General features: G+C 38.7%; 1 protein-coding gene and 1 non-coding gene across 2 annotated transcripts in view; one reads left to right on the top strand and one right to left on the bottom strand.

Moving 5' to 3' along the window:
- CSE1L (chromosome segregation 1 like) overlaps window positions 1–20,200 on the top strand; it is a 48,696-nt gene extending 28,496 nt beyond the window's left edge. The window contains exons 11-25 of the mRNA XM_070419796.1: window positions 269–334; window positions 1,214–1,416; window positions 2,873–2,957; window positions 4,035–4,096; window positions 10,062–10,198; window positions 11,287–11,390; window positions 13,335–13,432; window positions 14,760–14,910; window positions 15,048–15,256; window positions 15,652–15,749; window positions 15,847–15,932; window positions 16,377–16,458; window positions 17,707–17,853; window positions 18,588–18,819; window positions 19,971–20,200. Of these exons, the coding sequence (XP_070275897.1) occupies window positions 269–334; window positions 1,214–1,416; window positions 2,873–2,957; window positions 4,035–4,096; window positions 10,062–10,198; window positions 11,287–11,390; window positions 13,335–13,432; window positions 14,760–14,910; window positions 15,048–15,256; window positions 15,652–15,749; window positions 15,847–15,932; window positions 16,377–16,458; window positions 17,707–17,853; window positions 18,588–18,819; window positions 19,971–20,060 (1,850 nt within the window). The 3' untranslated portion in view covers window positions 20,061–20,200. The remainder of the gene's footprint in view (window positions 1–268; window positions 335–1,213; window positions 1,417–2,872; window positions 2,958–4,034; window positions 4,097–10,061; window positions 10,199–11,286; window positions 11,391–13,334; window positions 13,433–14,759; window positions 14,911–15,047; window positions 15,257–15,651; window positions 15,750–15,846; window positions 15,933–16,376; window positions 16,459–17,706; window positions 17,854–18,587; window positions 18,820–19,970) is intronic.
- On the bottom strand, window positions 5,389–5,495 carry LOC139014704 (U6 spliceosomal RNA). The gene has a single exon (XR_011472270.1). It is a non-coding gene; the product is annotated as a U6 spliceosomal RNA (small nuclear RNA).
- Window positions 20,201–20,458: the final 258 nt, after the last annotated feature.

Here is a 20,458-nt window from a genome sequence, read left to right as displayed (position 1 = left end):
AGTCCAGTTATGGGGACACTGTCACATTAGAACAAGTGAGCTGGTATCACGTCTGTGTGAATGATCTATTACTTAACCTTTCGCAATAGCATTTGCTGCTCTAAGTAATGAATAGTAATATATGAAGTAGTTATGTGTTGGGAAAGAACAATTTGCTGTAAAATGTCAATTCTACACACTTCAGCATACTCAGCTGTAAGAGTATAGTGATTGCCATGTCTTTTGAGAGGTTGTCTTTTGAGTACAGAAATGTCATCTATCTTTGTAGCTGCTGATGAAGAAGCCTTTGAAGATAATTCTGAGGAGTACATAAGAAGAGATTTGGAAGGATCTGGTATGTATTTTGGGTTTTTTAAAAAATACATTTTTATTGATTTCAGAGAGAAAGGGAGAGGGAGAGAGATAGAAACATCAGTGATGAGAGAGAATCACTGATTGGCTGCCTCCTACATGCCCCCTACTGGGGATCAAGCCTGCAACCCTGGGCATGTGCCCTTGACTGGAATCGAACCTGGGACCCTTTGGTCCGCAGGCTGACACTCTGTCCACTGAGCCAAACCACCTAGGGCTGTATTTTGTGTTTTTTTGTTTGTTTGTTTTTTGTGTGTTTTTTTAAAAATATATATTTTATTGATTTTTTACAGAGAGGAAGGGAGAAGGATAGAGAGTTAGAAACATCGATGAGAGAGAAACATCAATCAGCTGCCTCCTGCACACTCCCTACTGGGGATGTGCCCGCAACCAAGGTACATGCCCTTGACCGGAATCGAACCTGGGACCCTTGAGTCCGCAGGCCGACACTCTATCCACTGAGCCAAACCGGTCAGGGCTGTATTTTGGTTTTTAACAGCCTTGGCAAGCCAGTTTTAAAGTGGCTCTTTTTTTCTTGTAAAGGGAGTTAAGACTAGAGTGTCATTTTAACTGGCTTTCGTCGGAGAACTATTTTCTTTAACTCCTATACCTTAAAAAGCATCTCTTATGTGAGCTATATCAGTTAAATCATTTGTCTTCTCTTTTTTTATGTACTTAGTAGTGATTATCATACTACTATGATCTTTTTAGTTTTCATCCTCATTTTGTGTTGTGTGTGTGTGTGTGTGAAAACTGTTCATTGTTTATGTTGCTGATAGCTGTCAGCAGCTTTCTTAATAAATTTGATCAGTTGGTTGGTGATGGTTTCTTTCTCATGATGTAATTCTCTTTGATTTTATAGATATTGATACTAGACGAAGGGCTGCTTGTGATCTAGTACGAGGATTATGCAAGTTTTTTGAGGGACCCGTGACAGGAATCTTCTCTGGTTATGTTAATTCCATGCTGCAGGAATATGCAAAAAATCCATCTGTCAACTGGAAACACAAAGATGCAGCCATTTACCTAGTGACATCTTTGGCATCAAAAGCCCAAACACAGAAGGTGAATCTTTTCAATATAGTTTTCTTTCTAAATCAGACATGTTGGTGACCACAGAAGTAAAAAGGGAGAATATATTTCTGATGATGCATATTTCTACTCTGCTAGATAACCTATTAGTTCTGATTAGAATTCATGTGGTTTCCAAAGAGGACTTTATGTTGATGTGTTAAGCACTTAAGTTTCTTATAGACCAAAATGTTCACAGATGCCACACTTGTTCTCTTAGCTGAGACTCAGTGTTTGTTAATTTAACCCTTTGAGTGCCAACCAATATCCTAGGAACTATGCTAAAATTGCCAAGGCATTTTTGCTGATTTTACAGCAGTTTAGGAAAAAAATTATGAATCGCAAGTAAATGAAGTTACATATTCAATGTATTCCACAAAATCGTCATCTTCACAGCAAGAATTGACATATTTAGCAATATCATCATCACTAATAAAAGCAAACTTAGAACTGGACACTGCAGGAGATGCGCGATAGCGCTCCCGGCACTTTTGGCGAAAGACAGGAGGAGCACGATTGGGCTCCTCGGCACTCTAGGGGTTAAGGAAATTGCTTTTATTATCTATTAAAATAATCTTTTAAAAAATTTATTTTTATTGATTGCAGAGAGGAAGGAAGAGGGGGAGAGAGAGAAACATTAATGATGAGAGAGAATCATTGATTAGCTGCCTCCTGCACACCCCACACTGGGGATCAAGCCCACAACCTGGGCATGTGACCTGACCAGGAATCAAACCATGACTTCCTGGTTCATAGGTCAATGCTCAACCACTGACTTACATTGGCTGAGCTAGTCTTGTTTTGTTTTTAAGCAGTTTGTGTTTTGAAGTTTTTTTGTGTGTTTTTTAAAATATATTTTATTGATTTTTTTTACATAGAGGAAGGGAGAGGGATAGAGAGTCAGAAACATCGATGAGAGAGAAACATCGATTAGCTGCCTCCTGCACACCCCCTACTGGGGATGTGCCTGCAACCAAGGTATATGCCCTTGGCTGGAATCGAACCCGGGACCCTTCAGTCCCCAGGCCGACGCTATATCCACTGAGCCAAACCAATCAGGGCTCATTTCTTTTTTTTTTTTATCCACACCTGAGGATATCTTTCCATTGATTTTTTTTTTTTTTTTTCTTTTAGAGGGTGAAAGGGACGGGGAGAGACAGACAGGGAGAAACATCGATGTGACAGAGACACATCAATTGGTTGCCTCCTGTATGTCTGTATGTGCCCCAACCGGGGCTGGGATCATGCCTGCAGTTGAGGTATGTGCTCTTGACCTGAATTGAACCCTGGACCCTTTTGTCCGTGGGCGACACTGTATCCACTGAGCCAAGTTGGCCAGGGCTCATTTCCATTTTTTAACCTGGTTTTCTAAAGTTGTCTAAATGTCCAATGTGGTAGATATATACAGGTATTTCATGTTATTTTACCCTGTTACAAATTTGTTTTTCAGCATGGAATTACACAAGCAAATGAACTTGTAAACTTGACTGAGTTCTTTGTGAATCACATTCTCCCTGATTTAAAATCAGCTAATGGTGAGTTTTGTAAATTATTTATACAACTTACAACACCATGCCTGCAATATTTATTTGCAATTTTTAAAAATTGTTTTGAGAGAGAAAAAAACACCAACTTGTTGTTCCACTTATTTATGGATTCATTGGTTGCTTCTTATATGTGCCTTACTGGATATTGAACCTGCAACCTTGGCATATTGGGATGACACTCTAATCAACTGAGCTACCAAAATAAGTAACATTATGGCAAAAGTCATAATAGGGGCTCTATATCACTATAGGATTCAAAACATTGGCTCTTGTGCTTGTTGCAGGTGTTCGTTTTATTGAATAAAATCTCAAATGATCTTCCAGATGTTGCTCAGGTGAAATTAACATATTGGCTGATGTAGAAGGAAAATAGGAATAAGGAAGATTGTATCTTAGCTTTTTGTTATCCTGGTATAGAGTCTAGGAATTACACTTTAGTTTTTCTTCTTGTTTGAAAAATAAACTCTTAAAAATCAAAGTAAATTTAAAGTACATGAAACTAATAAATATTACAGATAATTTCTTACATTGATGAAATTATATTTATCAAGGTACATAGATATACTTTTTTTTGCAAACTTTTTGTATGGATATTTTAAATACATTAAAAGGTAGGGAGAGTCTTGTAATGAACTTCCATGTTAATATCATCTAGTTTTAAGAATTTTTAACAATTGACTAGTATTCTCTCCCTTTTACTAATTTTCCCACCACCAGAGCAATGTGAAGTAAATCTCAGGTAAAGAAACATGCTCTTGATTCACAGTCGCTTCAATTCTGGGAAGAAGATGATATATGGTCACTGGTCATGGTCCCAATCATGTTTATTCAGTTACATAATTAATACATGTTAATTTGTAATGAACTTAAAGGTAAAGGGGAAAATTATTTATTATCTTACCAGAATTAATAGCTACATAGTAGATTAGTTTAGAGTTAACTAAGCTTGAATTACTTGATAGTTTGGTTACCAAAACCATGTTTTAAAAATTCGATAATGTTTTCACCAATTTGGGAAAAATAGTCCTTAGCATTCTAATAACTATGATTTTTTTTTTTAAATAGTGAATGAATTTCCTGTCCTTAAAGCTGATGGTATCAAATACATTATGATTTTTAGGAATCAAGTAAGTTGCTTTTCACTTCTATTATGTACCACTTAATCCTTTGGGAGGGGGGGCAAGAATTTGTCGTAGTTACACTTTGTTTCATTTCATTAGGACATACACCATGTCTGGGTGTCTACTTTTAGTAATGGTTAAAGAGTGACCAGCGGATTCAAGTAAAGAGAAATTTTCCACCATTGACTTATGTTTTGAGATACACTTTCCTTAAAAGTCACCATTTAAAAATGTATACTTAAATGGTTTTTAATATATTCATTCTTTTGTTCAACCACCACCACGTTCTCTTAGATAGTTAATTACCAATTTGTTTGGGAAAAGTAGGATAAGTGTTTGTTGGTTTTCCCTCTTTATCAATTTTTAGAGTAATGGGACAGTGCCTTACCAACCTCCAAAGGTGACAAATGAGGGTATTTTGATGCCCTAGTTGTTCCATCTTTGGCCAGTGAATTATAGATTCCTATGCCCTCTTGACATATACTTATTAGCCTGTAATGGCCTCTTTCATACATGACAAAATATTCCAGGCTCATTTGGTACATTTCCTGCTACAGATCTCAGTTAGGTGCCTCTTGAAGATGATGGGAAATATTATTTGAAAGACCGTAATCTAAGTGCTAGAGATGCAGCTAATGAATTGCCGTTAGTTCTATGCTTTTTTCACAGGAGAGCTTAAGGCAATAAATAACAGTACCAATATTATTACTAAAGTAATACTGCTGAATGCAGTTTGATTTCTTTGTGGTTTTTATATGTATTTAAAAAAATACTGTCTTTAAAGCAACTTGAAATTATTCTTTGTGCATTTTTTGCCATAAACTTGATAAACAATTAGGTTCATTTCATTGTGTGTTTTTGTTTTGGGTGGTCATGCCTCTGAAGTAGGACTGTATACAGTAAGTTACATTCAGAAAGGTGTAGCTTTCATCCCTGTTCCCTCCCTCTTCCTAGTGGTTAACTAGGTTTTTTTCCTATCGAGTTTTGGTTTGATTTATTTATTTATGTTTGTTTGTTTATTGTTAATCCTCACCTGAGGATATTTTTTCCCTCCATTGATTTTTTAAAAAATACATTTTTATTGATTTCAGAGAGAAAGGGAGAGGGAAAGAGAGAGAAACATCAATGATGAGACAATCATTGATTGGCTGCTCCTGCACGCCCACACTGGGGATCGAGCCGGCAACCCGGGCATGTGCCCTGACCAGGAATCAAACTGTGATCTCCTGGTTCATAGGTCGACACTCAACCACTGAGCCATGCCCGCCAGGCTCCCCATTGATTTTTTTTTTTTTTTTTTTAATATGGAACACTTCACAAACTTACGTGTCATTCCTGTGCAGGGGCCATGCTAATCTTCTCTTTATTGTTCCAATTTTAGTATATGTGCTACTGAAGCGAGCACTCCTCATTGATTTTTAAAGCAAGTGGAAGAGGTGGTGGGGGGGGATGTGAAAGGCACATTGATTGGTTGCCTCCTACACGCACACCAACCGGGGCTGGGGATTGAGCCTGCAACAGAAGTACGACCTGAATCAAATCGGCGACCCTTCGGTCTGTGGGCTGGCGCTCTAACCACTGAGCAGAACCTGCTAGGGCTCATTATTTATTTGTAAAAAATATAACCTAATACTTATCCTATGTATATTTATATTCTTTCTTTTACACAAAAGAGCATACTAAGTAAACTTTTTTCCACCTTGCATTTTTCAGTTAAAAAATCCTGGGTGTCATTCTATAATAGTATTTATAGATTTCTCTCTCTCTCTTTTTTAATACCCGTAGTATTCCATTGGGTGGTCTGCCCATGGTTTACTCATCCAGTTCCCCAATGGATAAATACTCTGTTTTTTTTCTACCTTTCGCTATTTTTAATAATACTTTTAATAGTCTTGTGTATATGTCACTTAGTGCTTTTGCCTTTGTAACTTTGTGATAGATTCTTGGAGTAGGATTGCTAGGTTAGAGGGTAAACACACATGTAATTTTGTTAGATCTTGCCAAATTTGCCTCTATAGGGGTTGAGGTATCATGTTGCATTTCTTTATAAATTGAATGAGTGCTGATTTTCCCAGTAGAGTATGTTGGAATTTTGCCAATGTCATAGATATAAAATGGTATCTTATTGCAGTTTTAATAATGCATTTCTCACTTTGAATTTGATTGCATACCTTTTCATTTAATGGGCCATTCTAATGTATTTTCTGTGAATTATTCAGTTGTACTTTGCCCATATTTCTGATTATTGTTCTTAATTTTTAGAAAACATGTAGTTTTCTTCTTATTTTTTTAACAAAAATTATTTCAAGCAACTCTCAAGTGCAGGGTGCTTTTATCATAACTGACAAAACATTGATCTAATTTTATATATTCTTAGATATGATCATTTTTCTTTATTCTACTGGACCAATAAACGTTAAAAGTTAGTCCAACGAGAACACAGAGACTCTGGGTCACTCCCTCAAGTCATTGACTCAGTCTTTTGGTCACAACCCTTGTTAAATTTCACCACAATAGCTCCTTGAACATGTTCAAAGTCAACAAAAAAAAAACACTCTTAGCATTTTTCATTGATTGATTTATATATTTTCCAAATAGTTTGGACTCAGAATAAGAATTTATGGATCCTGAAGTACTTAATTTTATAACCATAAATCCCCTTTATAAAATTTTATCATTCCCCATTTTGCTGTCATGCCCAGACTCCAGCCCATCAGTAGCATTTTGCATCAGAGGAAGGAAACAATAAAAGAAATTCCATCAGTCATGCCTGTCAGCGAGCTGACAACCCCAAGAGGGGAAGACTCCAGTAACCCACTGTCCCCTCAGTGGTTCTCAGTTCCCCACCCCTCTCTTTTTTAATTGAAATATAATTGATAAAAATATATCTTATAAACATAAGTTTTAGGTATACTAGTATAACATAATGATTCCATGCTTGTATGAACAGTTGACCCTTGAACAACACTTGTTATTCTTTGGCTTTGATAATAGCTCTTCTAGCAGGTGTCAGGTGACGGATAGCTCACTGTGGGGTGTTTTTTTGTGTGTGGGTTTTTATTTTAATCCTCACCTGAGGATATGTTTCTATTGATTTTAAAGGGAGAGAGAAAGAAACATTGATTGGTTGCCTCCCATATGCACCCCAACCAGAGCCAAACCTGAAGACTGGGCATGTGCCCTGACCAGGAATTGAACCAACTTTTTGGTGCATGGGACGACACTCCAACAAACTGAACTACACTGGCCAGAGCTGCGCATTTCCTAATTGGATTGTTTTGTGGGGGGTTTTTTGCTGTTGAGTTATATGATCCTTCTGATTCTTAGCACTTTACGTCACTTTAATTTTAGTGAGATAAAAATAAAGCGTGCAAAGTCATCTTATTCTCCTACACCTCTGCCAAATTACAGTGTGGCCATCTTGCAAATTAGTTTAAATACGCAAGCAAGAATAGAAAACAACAGGGTGAGGTAAAGGTAGGTTTATAGTTATTCGTATGGAAAATAAGGTTACATGCAACCTTGTGAAGCTGTTCTATTTTAAATTCATAAATAATAATACAAGAATAAACTCTTGTTTTGTGTACTCACAATTGTAAACTTGCTTTTGCCTCAGCCTATATAATGATGCATAACCACCACAAATCTTAACTCCATTCCATGCCATAATTACTTAATGTACATATACATCTGATTTGTATTCTTCTCCCCGAGATAATTGCTGTAACTAATTCAATGTGTTTTATGCCCCTTATTATAAGTGTTTGTTTATGGTTGTATACTACATATTTGTTTCCATAAAAATTCTATAGGTCCCTATAGGTTTAAAATTTTTAATTATAACTAACTAGAGGCCCGGCCTGTGCCCTCTCGCAGTCTGGGACCCCTCGGGAGATAACGACCTGCTGGCTTAGGCTTGCTCCCGGGTGGCAGAGGGCACGCCCAATCCCTGGGTGCAGCCCCTAGTCAGGCTCAGAGCAGGGCCGATTGGGGAATTGGGGTGCCGCCGCCTGTCATGCACAGAGCAGGGCGGATCGGGAGGTTGCGATGCCACCCCTAGTCACGCTCAGGGTAGGGCTGATTGCGGGGTTGGGACACCGCCCCCTGTCACTCAAGACAGGATTGATGGGTAAGTTGCGGCGCCACCCCCTGTCACGCACAGAGCAGGGCCGATCAGGGGGTTGGGGCGCTGCACCCTGTCACACTCAGGGCAGGGCCAATGGGGAGGTTATGGCTCTACCCCGTTACACACAGAGCAAGGCTCGTGGAGGGGGGTTGGGGCGTCACCCTCTATCACCCACAGAGCAGGGCCGATCAGGGGGTGGGCGCCGCCACTGTCACACACAGGCCAGGGCCGATGGAGAGGTTATGGCTCTACCCTGTCACACACAGAGCAGGGCCCGTGGCGGGGGGGGGGGGGGGGGGGGGGGGTTGGGGCGCCGCACCCTGTCACACACAGAGCAGGGCCAATCAGGGGGTTGGGGCGCTGCACCCTGTCACACACAGAGCCGCAGGGCGATCAGGGGATTGGAGAGCTCCACCCTATCAGGCACAGAGCAGGGCTGATCAGGGGGTTGGGGCGCCTTCCCCTGTCATGAACAGAGCAGGGCGGATAGGGAGGTTGTGGCCTCGCCCCCTGTCACACACAGAGCCGCAGGGCGATCAGGGGATTTGGGCACTGCCCCCTGTCACGCTGATCCCGGTGCTGGGAGGCCTCGCTGCTCCGCTGATCCCGGTGCTGGGAGGCATATTACCCTTTTACTGTATAGAATAGAGGCCTGGTGCACGGGTGGGGGCCGGCTGGTTTGCCCTGAAGGGTGTCCTGGATCAGGGTGGGGGTTTCCACTGGGGTGCCTGGCCAGTCTGGCTAAGGGGCTGTGGGCCGTTTTCAGGCTGGCGGGTGACTGAAGCTCCCAACTGCTCCTTTTTTTCTTTTCTTTTTTTTCTATTCTGGGACAGCTTTAGCTCTGAGGCTTCGCTGCTGAAAGCAGGTTTCTGGCCTTTACCTTCTGTATTTGATACAATGTTGCGGTCTGGCTGGCTGAAAGCCGGTTTCTGGTGTTTTGTTTAGCTTCTATATTTGCAACATAGTTGCTTAGAGTTGCAGCTGAGAGGCCGGCAAGTCAGGCGGGGAACGTTGGAGTCTGCCCTCACTTGGAGCAAGCAAGTCTCCCTGTTTGCTTCAGTGCATGGCTGCTGGCCTCCATCTTGGCTGACAGTTAATTTGCATAAGGATATGCTGATTAGCCAATGGGAAGGGTAGCGGTCATACGCCAATTACCATGTTTCTCTTTTATTAGTGTAGATATCGGTATTGGCCCACACATCTTGTTTTTGTGTGCTTAACATTGTTTTAGAGAGTTATTCATTTATTAGAAGTGTTAGAGTTTATTTTTAATAGCTATGTAGTATTCCATTGTAAGAATATGCCATAGTTTATTTCCTGTGGATGATTCTTTAATTTCCTCATTCGTAATTTTTTTGTGTCTTTGGCAAGTATTCACCAAGGTTACATGCAACCTTATGAAGCTCTTTTGTTTTAGAGGCTAGTGAATGAATAATGTAAATTTTAGAGGCTTTTAAAGAAGATTACTATTCTTATTTTTGTTGCCCTACCCCTTTTTTGAAGAGAAAATAAGGCACAAAGCTTGAATGACTTTTCCAAGAAATGGCTACAAGGGAAAAAGTGTATTTCTTAAGATGAATGAAATCTTAGTCTGTTTCTCCATGATACTATTTTATGATATGCAAGATGTTACCCTTATCATAGTTTTTATGCTCAGAGAAAGAGAATTGGAAAAGAGAATGTGAATTGGACCATTGTGTTGTGGTAGAAGTTTTGGTTTCTCCATCATATTTCCTATTGTAACAGTTGAAAGAACACTTTTTAGATTCAGCAAGTCCTTTTCTTCCAGTTGTTTTTTACTTAAAGATCGTTGAGTTAGAGCATGCATATTATTGTATTTTTCAGGTACCAAAAGAACAGCTTTTGGTCTCTGTTCCTCTTTTGATTAATTATCTTCAAGCTGAAAGTATTGTTGTTCATACTTACGCAGCACATGCTCTTGAGAGGCTGTTCACTATGAGGGGGCCTAACCACACCGCTCTGTAAGTATTGAGTTCTAAGCAATTTACATTTCTTCACCTTGGGGTGGGGTGGGTCAGAGATATCTCAATGTATTCAAAATTTCACTAAGAGTCAGAAAAATAAATGTGTACTGTTTACTCATTTATACTGTCAATCCAGAAGGATCTGAGGCAGCATGCCAGAACAGATAAATTATGATAATCAAGTTGAGTAGAGGAAGTTGCAGCAAAGGAAAGTAACTGGGGTGCATTTAATGAACAGAAATGTGTGTCAGGATCCTGTACAGTAGTTAAAGAAACTCTTGAATTTTATGTGTGGTCTCCTAGCAACCAAGTGAAAGAGGGAAACTTGATGAGTTAAAATTTCTACAATGTCCATGAGATTAAACAGTTACTCAGAAGGCATCTCAGAAGTGGGCCTTCATGGAGGGAGTATGTGTAGTAGTTGTGTTCTGAGCAGCATCATGCAGTATAGTTGTTTTCAGCTGACTGTTTTTATGCAGTGCTGAGATGTGACACAGCTGAATAAAAAGAATTTTCTACGGTCCAAGATAGTAGCTTTTCTGGCCCGATCCAAGGATAAAATGTAAAACAACAGCATGTCTTCCAGGCCGTTCTTTAACAGTGTTATTTCTTAAACTGAGCTTTGGGTAAGGTTTTCTTCATCAAGAACTTAAAATGCAGATATTCTCAGAAACCAAGGGTTGAAAGGAGATTATTTTGTTGAGTCAAGCCAGTATCTCTTCAGGACTGGAATTTATGCAGAAAACAGTTCCGAATCTGCTCCACCTCCAGGAAGAAGTGACAGTTCCCTGAGGGTCTGAGTCCTGTCCTTGATGGTGATATGAACCAGGGATGACCTTAACAGCTTCAGATGATGTTGGGTTTGCTCGGGTTTTGGCTTGTTTAACTGATTGGTATCAGATGTGCCTTAGGAATTTAACATGAGCACATATAAAAAATTGTTTTCCTAAGCTGTCTGCCGATTGTCGATGGTGGGAGATGGCTCACTTTTATGCCAAGAAGTGTGATTTAATAGTTGCCAAGGGTAATCCATAGTGACAAGCTCAAGAGTTGGTAGTGACTGAAAGCTGTTTTTTCATCTATAGCTTTACAGCTGCAGAAATCGCACCGTTTGTTGAGATTCTGCTAACAAACCTTTTCAAAGCTCTCACACTTCCTGGCTCTTCAGAAAATGAATATATTATGAAAGGTAGGCCGTTTCCCTGGTGTATAGACTATAAGTATCTAATTTCTGGTTATAAGAGTAAATAGTGAGTTGTATACTGTTAGCCAAGAATTAGCTAGGTTTAGGTATTTGGAAATAAAGAATATTGCTTTGTTTACTGTTAACAGTGATTTCAAGAAAAAGTTTTACCTTAATTTGATAGAGAATTCTTATTAAAGAAAAAGTAGCAAACTCCTATTGTTCCTTCCCTAGATTGCTTAAAAAAAAAAAATATATATATATATATATATATATATATTGATTTCAGAGAGGAAGGGAGAGGGAGAGATAGAAACATCAATGATGAGAATCATTGATCGGCTGCCTCCTGCATGCCCCCTAGTGGGGATTGAGCCCTCAACCTGGGCGTGTGCCCTTGGTTGGAATCAAACCTGGGACCCTTCAGTCCACAGGCCGAAACTCTATCCTCTGAGCCAAACCAGCCAGGGCTAGATTGAATTTTTTGAGGGCAAAGGTTTGATCAAACAACATTCAGTGATGGCATGCTGTGTATGCTGGGTCTTGGTGTGACACCTGGCTGCATTTAGTGGACCCCACACAGGTACTGCCCTCATAGTCATACTGCCGAGGATACAGGCAGCTGTAACCACCTGCCAGGTTGTCCATTAGGAGAGTGTCTTGCTGACAGCTCTGACTTCAGGGGCAGGCATGGTCTTATTCAGTGCTGGATTCCAAGAGACTAGCAGTGTCAGATTCGTAGGAAATGCTTTTCAAAGAAACTGATGCCTGGCCCTGACCGGTTTGGCTCAGTGGATAGAGCGTCGCCCTGCGGGCTGAAGGGTCCCGGGTTCGATTCCGGCCAAGGGCATGTACCTTGGTTGCGGGCACATCCCCAGTCCGGGGTATGCAAGAGGCAGCTGATCGATGTTTCTCTCTATCCCCTTCCCTTCCTCTCTGTGAAAAATCAATAAAATATATTTAAAAAAAAAAAGAAACTGGTGCCTGTCCTGGGTCAGGACCCCTGGCGTGTGCACACATTTGTACATGCATTTATATGTATGTGTTTTCAGCACTGGACTTCTCCCAATAGTGATAGGTAATGACTGCTGGCCTTTGTTGCTGTGTTCTTCGCGTATGCAAGAGCATCCAGGAAGTACTGTGATATGAGTGAATGAAAGGTTTGTCAGCCCAGAGGAGCGATACTGATCCTTCGTCTAACCCTAGTAATCTAACTCAGGGACAGGCTTTCTTTAGGAAGTAGGTCTAAGCTGAGGTGAGGGATCGGTAGCAGTTAGCTAGTAGGAGGGTGAGGCTTTGCTCGGGTAGAGGAAACATCATTGCAAAGTTTAGGAGGCAAGGGAGTATAACTTTCTATCCTGTGTGACTGGCATATAGTAGGTGCTCTACTTAGGGAACATCTACTCTGTTTGTGCAAAATTGGCTACCATACATTTTTTAGCTTAATGTGTTTATCTCCCATGACAAATGTTTTTAGGCATCTTAATGAGCAATATATTTGTAATATGGACCCTCCATAGCTTCATATGTATATTCAGATTTTTCTTATGCTCCTAATCTCTCTTTTAGGGGGGATGATCAGGTGCAATCATGTTTCCAATAGGCCAGGACTGAATGTTTTCTGCCACTGATTTCTAAGTGAAAGAAACCTGGAATACTAATACTACTTCGACCTCCTCTTTGTCTGTATCTTTAGTCACTTCATTATTTTTTTATTGTCCCTTTTAAAATTCTTTAAGCCTTATGCCCTCTGGAAATATTCAATATTTCCCAGCTAACTATTGTTGCCAGTCCCTGGCCTAATTTTAAAAGGGAAATTTAGATTTTAAATATAGAGCTATCTGGAGGTTGTCTAAGGGTCTTAAAATGTCAGATGATGAATTCCCCAACCACTATTTTGTTCTGAAGTTTAACTAAACTATTTGTTTTTGCTGTTTTTATATTTTACAGCTATCATGAGAAGTTTTTCCCTCCTACAAGAAGCCATAATCCCTTATATCCCTACTCTCATCACTCAGCTTACCCAGAAGCTATTAGCTGTTAGTAAGGTAACAGAACCACTTCTGAAAGTACAGCCTGTTTTTAAAAACTCATGCTATAAACTGTTTAAGCATCAGGATTCCCTGGCAGTAGGTCAGACTTAAGGAAAAGGTCTTTGAATTCTTCTTGACCCAACAGTTAATGTGCATTTCTGAAAGTGTGGGGTGACATTAGATTACAGACATGTAAGCATTCCCCTTTACGTATAGTCTCAAAACTTTAGAACTTTTTTGTTGTTGTTGTTTTAATATATTTTATTGATTTTTTTACAGAGAGGAAGGGAGAGGGATAGAGAGTTAGAAACATCAATGATAGAGAAACATCGATCAGCTGCCTCCTGCACACTCCCACTGGGGATGTGCCCGCAACCAAGACATGCCCTTCACCGGAATCGAACCTGGGACCTTTCAGTCCGCAGGCCGACGCTCTATCCACTGAGCCAAACCGGTCAGGGCTAGAACATTTTTATTCTCATTTAAAAAGTAACAAGTTAAAGAAAATTGAGAAAGTATAGATAATCTGAATCTTAGGAAAGCTTTGTACCAGGTGGACACACAAGAGTCTATTAACTCCTCCTTTGATCAGAAATTTTACAGATATTTGATTCTTTCTTTTCCTAATAATTGTATGGGAAGGAGATAAATTTATGGGAAGTATTAGAGGGATTTTGGAGAACAGTGATTATTTTTTCACTGAGGTCTGGGTAAGGGTTTTGGACTACTTTGGACCTTGGGGAATTTCGAGAAGAGAAGCAGGGTCACATCCTTTGCGCCCCCTGCTCCCCTCCTCACACATCTTCTGAGGTCCTCAGCTTTATGTAGTAGCCTTCCAAGAAAACTGCTGATATGAAGGGTTATCACTGTAGTTAGACATCAAAGCCTGTGGAGGTTAAAGTTTGTCTAAGGTCCCACACAAAGCTATTGGCAGAGCCAGGACTTACATGTCCCTGCTCATTTCTTCTGCCACTACTTAGGGTGACGGCTCTAGAAAAGCATGAGTTGAAGATAAGTTCCTTACAGCACAGGCATCTGAGGCTTGTGTTGTCACCTCCCTGTGACTCTGAAGTACTTTTTAGTAATAGTATTTTAAAAAAATAATACAAACAGATATTACCAAGTATTGTTTTGTTTTCTGAATTTTAAAGTGAGTGTAAAATTTTAACATATATGCAGGCTTTTTAGTGTGTTTGGTATTTTCTCTTAATACCATACTGACTTTTTAAAAGATGGCATCTCTTGTAATGTGTTTAAGACAGTTAGGTGTGTTTTCTTCTAAATGACATTTAATATAGTCACTTGGATTATTAGAATAATAAGCCTTTTTTTAAAATTTCAGAACCCAAGCAAACCTCACTTTAATCACTATATGTTTGAAGCAATATGTTTATCCATAAGAATAACGTGCAAAGCCAACCCTGCTGCTGTTGTAAATTTTGAAGAGGCTTTGTTTCTGGTGTTTACTGAAATTTTACAGAATGATGTACAAGGTAAGTTAAAGGAGTTGTTTTCTTCTTAACTGAATAAAATTATTAAAGGGGTTATAAACACAGTGTTCCTAACAATGTGAACCTTTTGTGTCAGAGCCATTGATTATAAAGCTGACAGCTGTTATTTTCCTCAACAGAGTTTATTCCATATGTCTTTCAAGTGATGTCTTTGCTTCTGGAAACACACAAAAATGATATTCCGTCTTCCTATATGGCCTTATTTCCTCATCTCCTTCAGCCAGTACTTTGGGAAAGAACAGGAAATATCCCTGCTCTAGTGAGGCTTCTCCAAGCATTCCTAGAACGCGGTTCAAATACAATAGCAAGTGCTGCAGCTGACAAAATAGTGAGTCAGATTTATTTTGATGTAAATGTAATTTTCTAAGGTAGCTGAGAGAAACTAGGGATGGCCGATTTTTAAAAATTCTTAAATTTAGTAAAAAGGGAAGTAATTAGGAAATATTAATGTATATTTTATTAGAATTAGGTATCCTTTAGTTATTGCCATGGTGGAAAATAAAAAGATAACAGTCAAATAGGTTAAGGTTAATTTAAGAATGTAAAACTAAGGGCTTGTTGAAGTGGGATTATTTTTTTCTACACCTCAGACATAAGAACTAAAGTGAAAATGCAAATTAGATTATTACAGTGTGCTCTCTTTTCCAAGATATATCACCTGCTTAACTTTTAGAATAATTAAGCCTTGCCGCTTTAACTGTTATTTGATCTGTTTCGTTGTAGCCTGGGTTGTTAGGTGTTTTCCAGAAGCTCATTGCATCCAAAGCCAATGACCACCAAGGTTTTTATCTTCTAAACAGTATCATAGAACACATGCCTCCGTGAGTATTTAATACAATCTCCTACATTAGACAAGGATTCTGTTAGGAACTCAGAAAAATGCTGATTTTACATTGTTGCTTTTATTCATTTCTTTAGTGAGTCAGTTGACCAATACAGGAAGCAAATCTTCATTCTATTATTCCAGAGACTTCAAAATTCCAAAACAACAAAGTTTATCAAGAGTAAGTGAAATAATTTCAGTGTTCCTGCAGAAATAATGAAGGAAAGTAGCTTAAAACTCTTAGATGTTATGGTTACATACAAACGTTTTTATCAGTTATAAATGTTACATATAAAATACTTTAAGATGTTTGTATTTCTCAAACACTAAATCATTTCATATATATTGCATTCCAAAGGTTCGTTTATAAACTTAAGTATCAAAATATTTTAAATAGAAATGATAAAAAATATAAATCATAAACTACATGTAGATTTTTTTTGCTTGTACTATAAAGGCAGAAAATCTATATGTTAAATTGTATTAAAAGGGAAGTATTGATGCTAAAGTTAGTCATTGGTTGTTTTTTTTAATGATGACAAATATTATATCTGGTAAACTACTAAATCACTTATTTAGTGCAGTGAGTCCTCTATATTGATAAATTTGCATCTCCTTTCAACAGGTTTCTTAGTCTTTATTAATTTGTATTGCATAAAATATGGGGCGCTGGCACTACAAGAAATATTTGATGGAATACAACCAAAGTAAGTTTGTTTTTATTATTATATTTTAGTGAGAGAAACATCAGTTTGTTCCACTTATTCATTATTCATTGGTCGATTCTTGTATGTGCCCTGCCTGAGGATTGAACCTGCAACCTTGGCATCTCACGACCATTCTCTAACCAACTGGCCAGGGCTGTATTTTATTTTTAAAAGAATAAACCAATATCTGTTTTATAGATAATTTCATAGTTCTTCGTGCAATGATTCTATCTGTGTGGTTTTCAAATATTCTTGGGGTATATTAGGTCATAAAGAAGAACATCCTGTAAACATTTCCCTAATTCTCAAAGTTATTCCCTACTCTAGCATTCTCCAAAGCCAGTGTTGTCTTCAGGAGCCTTTAACAGCGTGATTTTTCAAAAGAAAAGTTTGGATCAGTAAAACTGCCTTCATGTATATGCAAAGAATGTTAGGTAACATTCCCCATTTAGTAGGGAAAGAAGGATGTAAAGAAATTGATAGAGGATGGGAAAAAAACTCACTTTAGGTTGCTGTATCTGTGAGGGTATCAAAATAATTCAAAATTGAATAAAATGTAAAAAATGAATTAACCTAAAGAGTAGGACCAGAAAATACACATTCTGGTAATAAAGGATTGTGACGAAGTCAGCAGTTCATGCACTGCTAGTGGGTGCTTAAATTGGCATGATCTTTCTAGAAAGCAAACATGCACCCTTTCTGTAGAGCATTAAAATGTCTAAACTCTTTGATACCCACTATTTTCATTTCAAAGGATTCATTAATGTATAATCTGAGACATTTGCATCATGGGAAACTTCTAAGATGTTTGCAACAACATGGAATGATGGCCAAAATAATTTTTTAGTACAGCCATTAACATCTACATAGTTGTAGATATGTAGGCATAGAAAATAGGGAAGTTTATAAACCTAAGATGTTAAAACTAGTTATTGCTGGGTGATGGGTGATTCTTTTTTCTAATTTCTAGTTTTATAAAGATTTCTTGAGTACTTTAAAAATAAAAACATAGAAAACCAACAATGACTGTGAAGATTGAGCATAGGCTTTTGTCTTCACAAAAGATGGTGGCAGCTGGCCACAGGGCAGGTTTGGTGTTTTGTCATCTCTAAGGCTCTACCATTCAATGCAACCTTGTTATTTTGAAATTTTTAATATTTATAAGGAGTCACTGAGTATAAATAACACCTGTTTAACTGATAATTATAGTCTAATTTAATATTGACTGGGCTTATTTTGTTTTAACAGAATGTTTGGAATGGTTTTGGAAAAAATTATTATTCCTGAAATTCAGAAAGTATCTGGAAATGTAGAGAAAAAAATTTGTGCGGTTGGCATAACCAAATTACTAACAGAATGTCCCCCAATGATGGACACTGAGTATACCAAGCTATGGCAAGTACTTCATTCTAAAGTTCTTGGAAATTATAGCTTCCTTTCCTATGACTGCAAAATCAGCCAAGCATACTTTCTTGAGGGCCAAGAGAATTTGGTTCTGATTTTAGCTTCTCCACTAGCAACCATCAGGTCCAAGACATGACTTGTGTGGATCCTTCTGGGCCTAAGAAGATCTTATTTCCTGATTCTTAACATTTTGTTGGGTGAGGGAAAAAATTCATAGACCTCTTGAGAGTCTGGTAAAAGTTCCTGTTTTCAGTAATCTCTAACACTATTTTGATAGGTGCCCAAGTAAACTGGCCTCAGTCTTAAAGAGAAACTGAATAGGTTCAGGGAAGGTCTTACTGTGTGTGCTCAATGTCCCAACTTTACTTGACCTCATGCCTCTTCTTCACTTAGCCAGCTAGTCCTTTCATAAAGTGACAACTTGAGGCTTATTCCTTCCACCTTCTAGCATTGAATCTCCTTCATTTGGCTTGAGTCACACAGCCTTCTCACTAGCTAGGCCTGGGTCACACTGCTCGCTTGAGATCTCTGGGGATGGAATAGTTTTCAGAGGAGAAATTGGGGTGCTCTGACTAAAGAATTGAAAAATGGTTTCTGGATAGGCCTAAGCACTGATGTCCATCTTTATTTCATTGGTCCTTTGCTATTCTTGAGACTGAGTCTATAATTTGTGTTTCTAAGGAATTGCTGTGTATTGATCTTTTGTCTTGTTGTCTTCAATCCAGGACTCCTTTATTGCAGTCTCTGATTGGCCTTTTTGAGTTACCTGAGGATGATTCCATTCCTGATGAAGAACATTTTATTGACATAGAAGATACACCAGGATACCAGACTGCCTTCTCACAGTTGGCATTTGCTGGGAAAAAAGAGCATGATCCCGTAGGTCAAATGGTGACCAACCCCAAGATTCACCTGGCACAGTCACTTCACAAATTGTCTACTGCCTGTCCAGGAAGGGTAAGTATTAAGTATCTTTGTTATCAAAGGATGCTGTAATCAATAGTCTTTGACACCTTTATGGGAAGTTAAGAGGATAATAGTTGTTCTGGTACCTGTTATCATTGGTCAGCATAATCAAACATCTCATTTATCTATAGTCAAGACTATTTTAAAAATTATGGGCTACAAAAATATTTTAAGCAAATCATTGTCAGGGCAAATCTCAGGGATAAAGCCCTTTGACTAGAAATTTATTTCCGCTGTGACTCGGTTGGAGTGTACCAAAAGGGCTAGGGTTTCAGGACACATCCCCACGTTGTGTATTTGATTAAAGGTTGGGGTGTGTACCAGGAGGGAACTAATCCGTGTTTCTAAAATAAGAATGCATTTATTTCCCAGATTGAGTAATTAATTTTATATCCATACTTAGAAATTAAATACTGGAATATAGAGCAAACCTATTAATGCCTATACTTTTCCATTAGCCATTGCCTTTTACAGTCTTTTTTTTTTTCTTTATTGATTTCAGAGAGGAAGGGAGAGGGAGAGAGAGATAGATACATCAATGATAAGAGAGAACCATCGATTGGCTGCCTCCTGCACACCCTCTACTGTGGATCGAGCCCGCAACCTGGGCATGTGCCCTTGGCTGGAATCGAACCTGGGACGTTTCAGTCCACAGGCTGATGCTCTATCCACTGATCCAAACCAGCTAAGGCGCCTTTTACAGTCTTAAGATGTTTATATTTTTTCATTGTTGTTATGGAAAACAAAAATACCGAGAAATAGTATGCTGACCTTCAATTATTATAATTTGCCAATCCTGTTTGTTTCATGAGTTCCTCCTCCCCCTTTGCTAGAGAATTTTAGAGCCTCGGGCAGCATGTCATTTCACCCATATGTATTTCATTAAGCGTCACTAATTCAAAAAGACTTTCTTTTTAAAACATCATCACATTGCCTCTACCACAGTGAACAATAGTAGTAATTCCCCTTTTTAGACCCATTTCATATTTTAAGGCATAAAAGTAATTGAGTTACTTGGGAATGAATTCCTTCAATAGTCATGCGGACTGCTCTTCCCAGAGCTGTGGCAGCTCTCTTGTAGAGATGGGTTTGTGTTGGTAGGATCTCTAATAGCTGGTTTGTGTGTTTCTTGGTTCTTGTAGGTTCCATCAATGCTGAGCACCAGCCTCAATGCAGAAGCCCTCCAGTATCTCCAAGGGTACCTTCAGGCGGCCAGTGTGACCCTGCTTTGAACTATGATTTGGCTAATAAAGCCCAGGATGATTTATGGGGAAAGCTGGGAGACTTCTGAGCACAACTGCATAAAAGCAAAGCAAGTTTTCCTTGTCACAAATTCCATCTTGTAAAAAATATTAAATGTTGTTTTACTCAACCCTGAGCATATTAGGTGGTTTGTGTTATAATAAATAATCTAAGTGGATGGCTTGTCCAGTTTGCAGCTTCAAGGGCCAAGCGTTAATAGTTCAGTATAAGACACTGATTTGAGCATTTGCACTGTTAGGATAACTTTAGAATTTTGACGGACACTGACTGTGGAAACTTCCTTTTTCTCTTACTAAATCCTTTTTTGAGGTTGATGCCAATTTGTGTTTTTCTTGTCCTTTGTATTTTTGTTTGTTTCCTTCAGCTT

Source organism: Myotis yumanensis, unplaced genomic scaffold (assembly GCF_028538775.1).
Source record: "Myotis yumanensis isolate MYYU_CA2020_CCGP unplaced genomic scaffold, mMyoYum1.0.hap1 SCAF_7, whole genome shotgun sequence".
Taxonomy (NCBI): Eukaryota; Metazoa; Chordata; class Mammalia; order Chiroptera; family Vespertilionidae; genus Myotis; species Myotis yumanensis.
The sequence above is the reverse complement of the archived record's forward strand: the minus strand, read 5'-3'. Positions and strand labels throughout refer to the sequence as shown.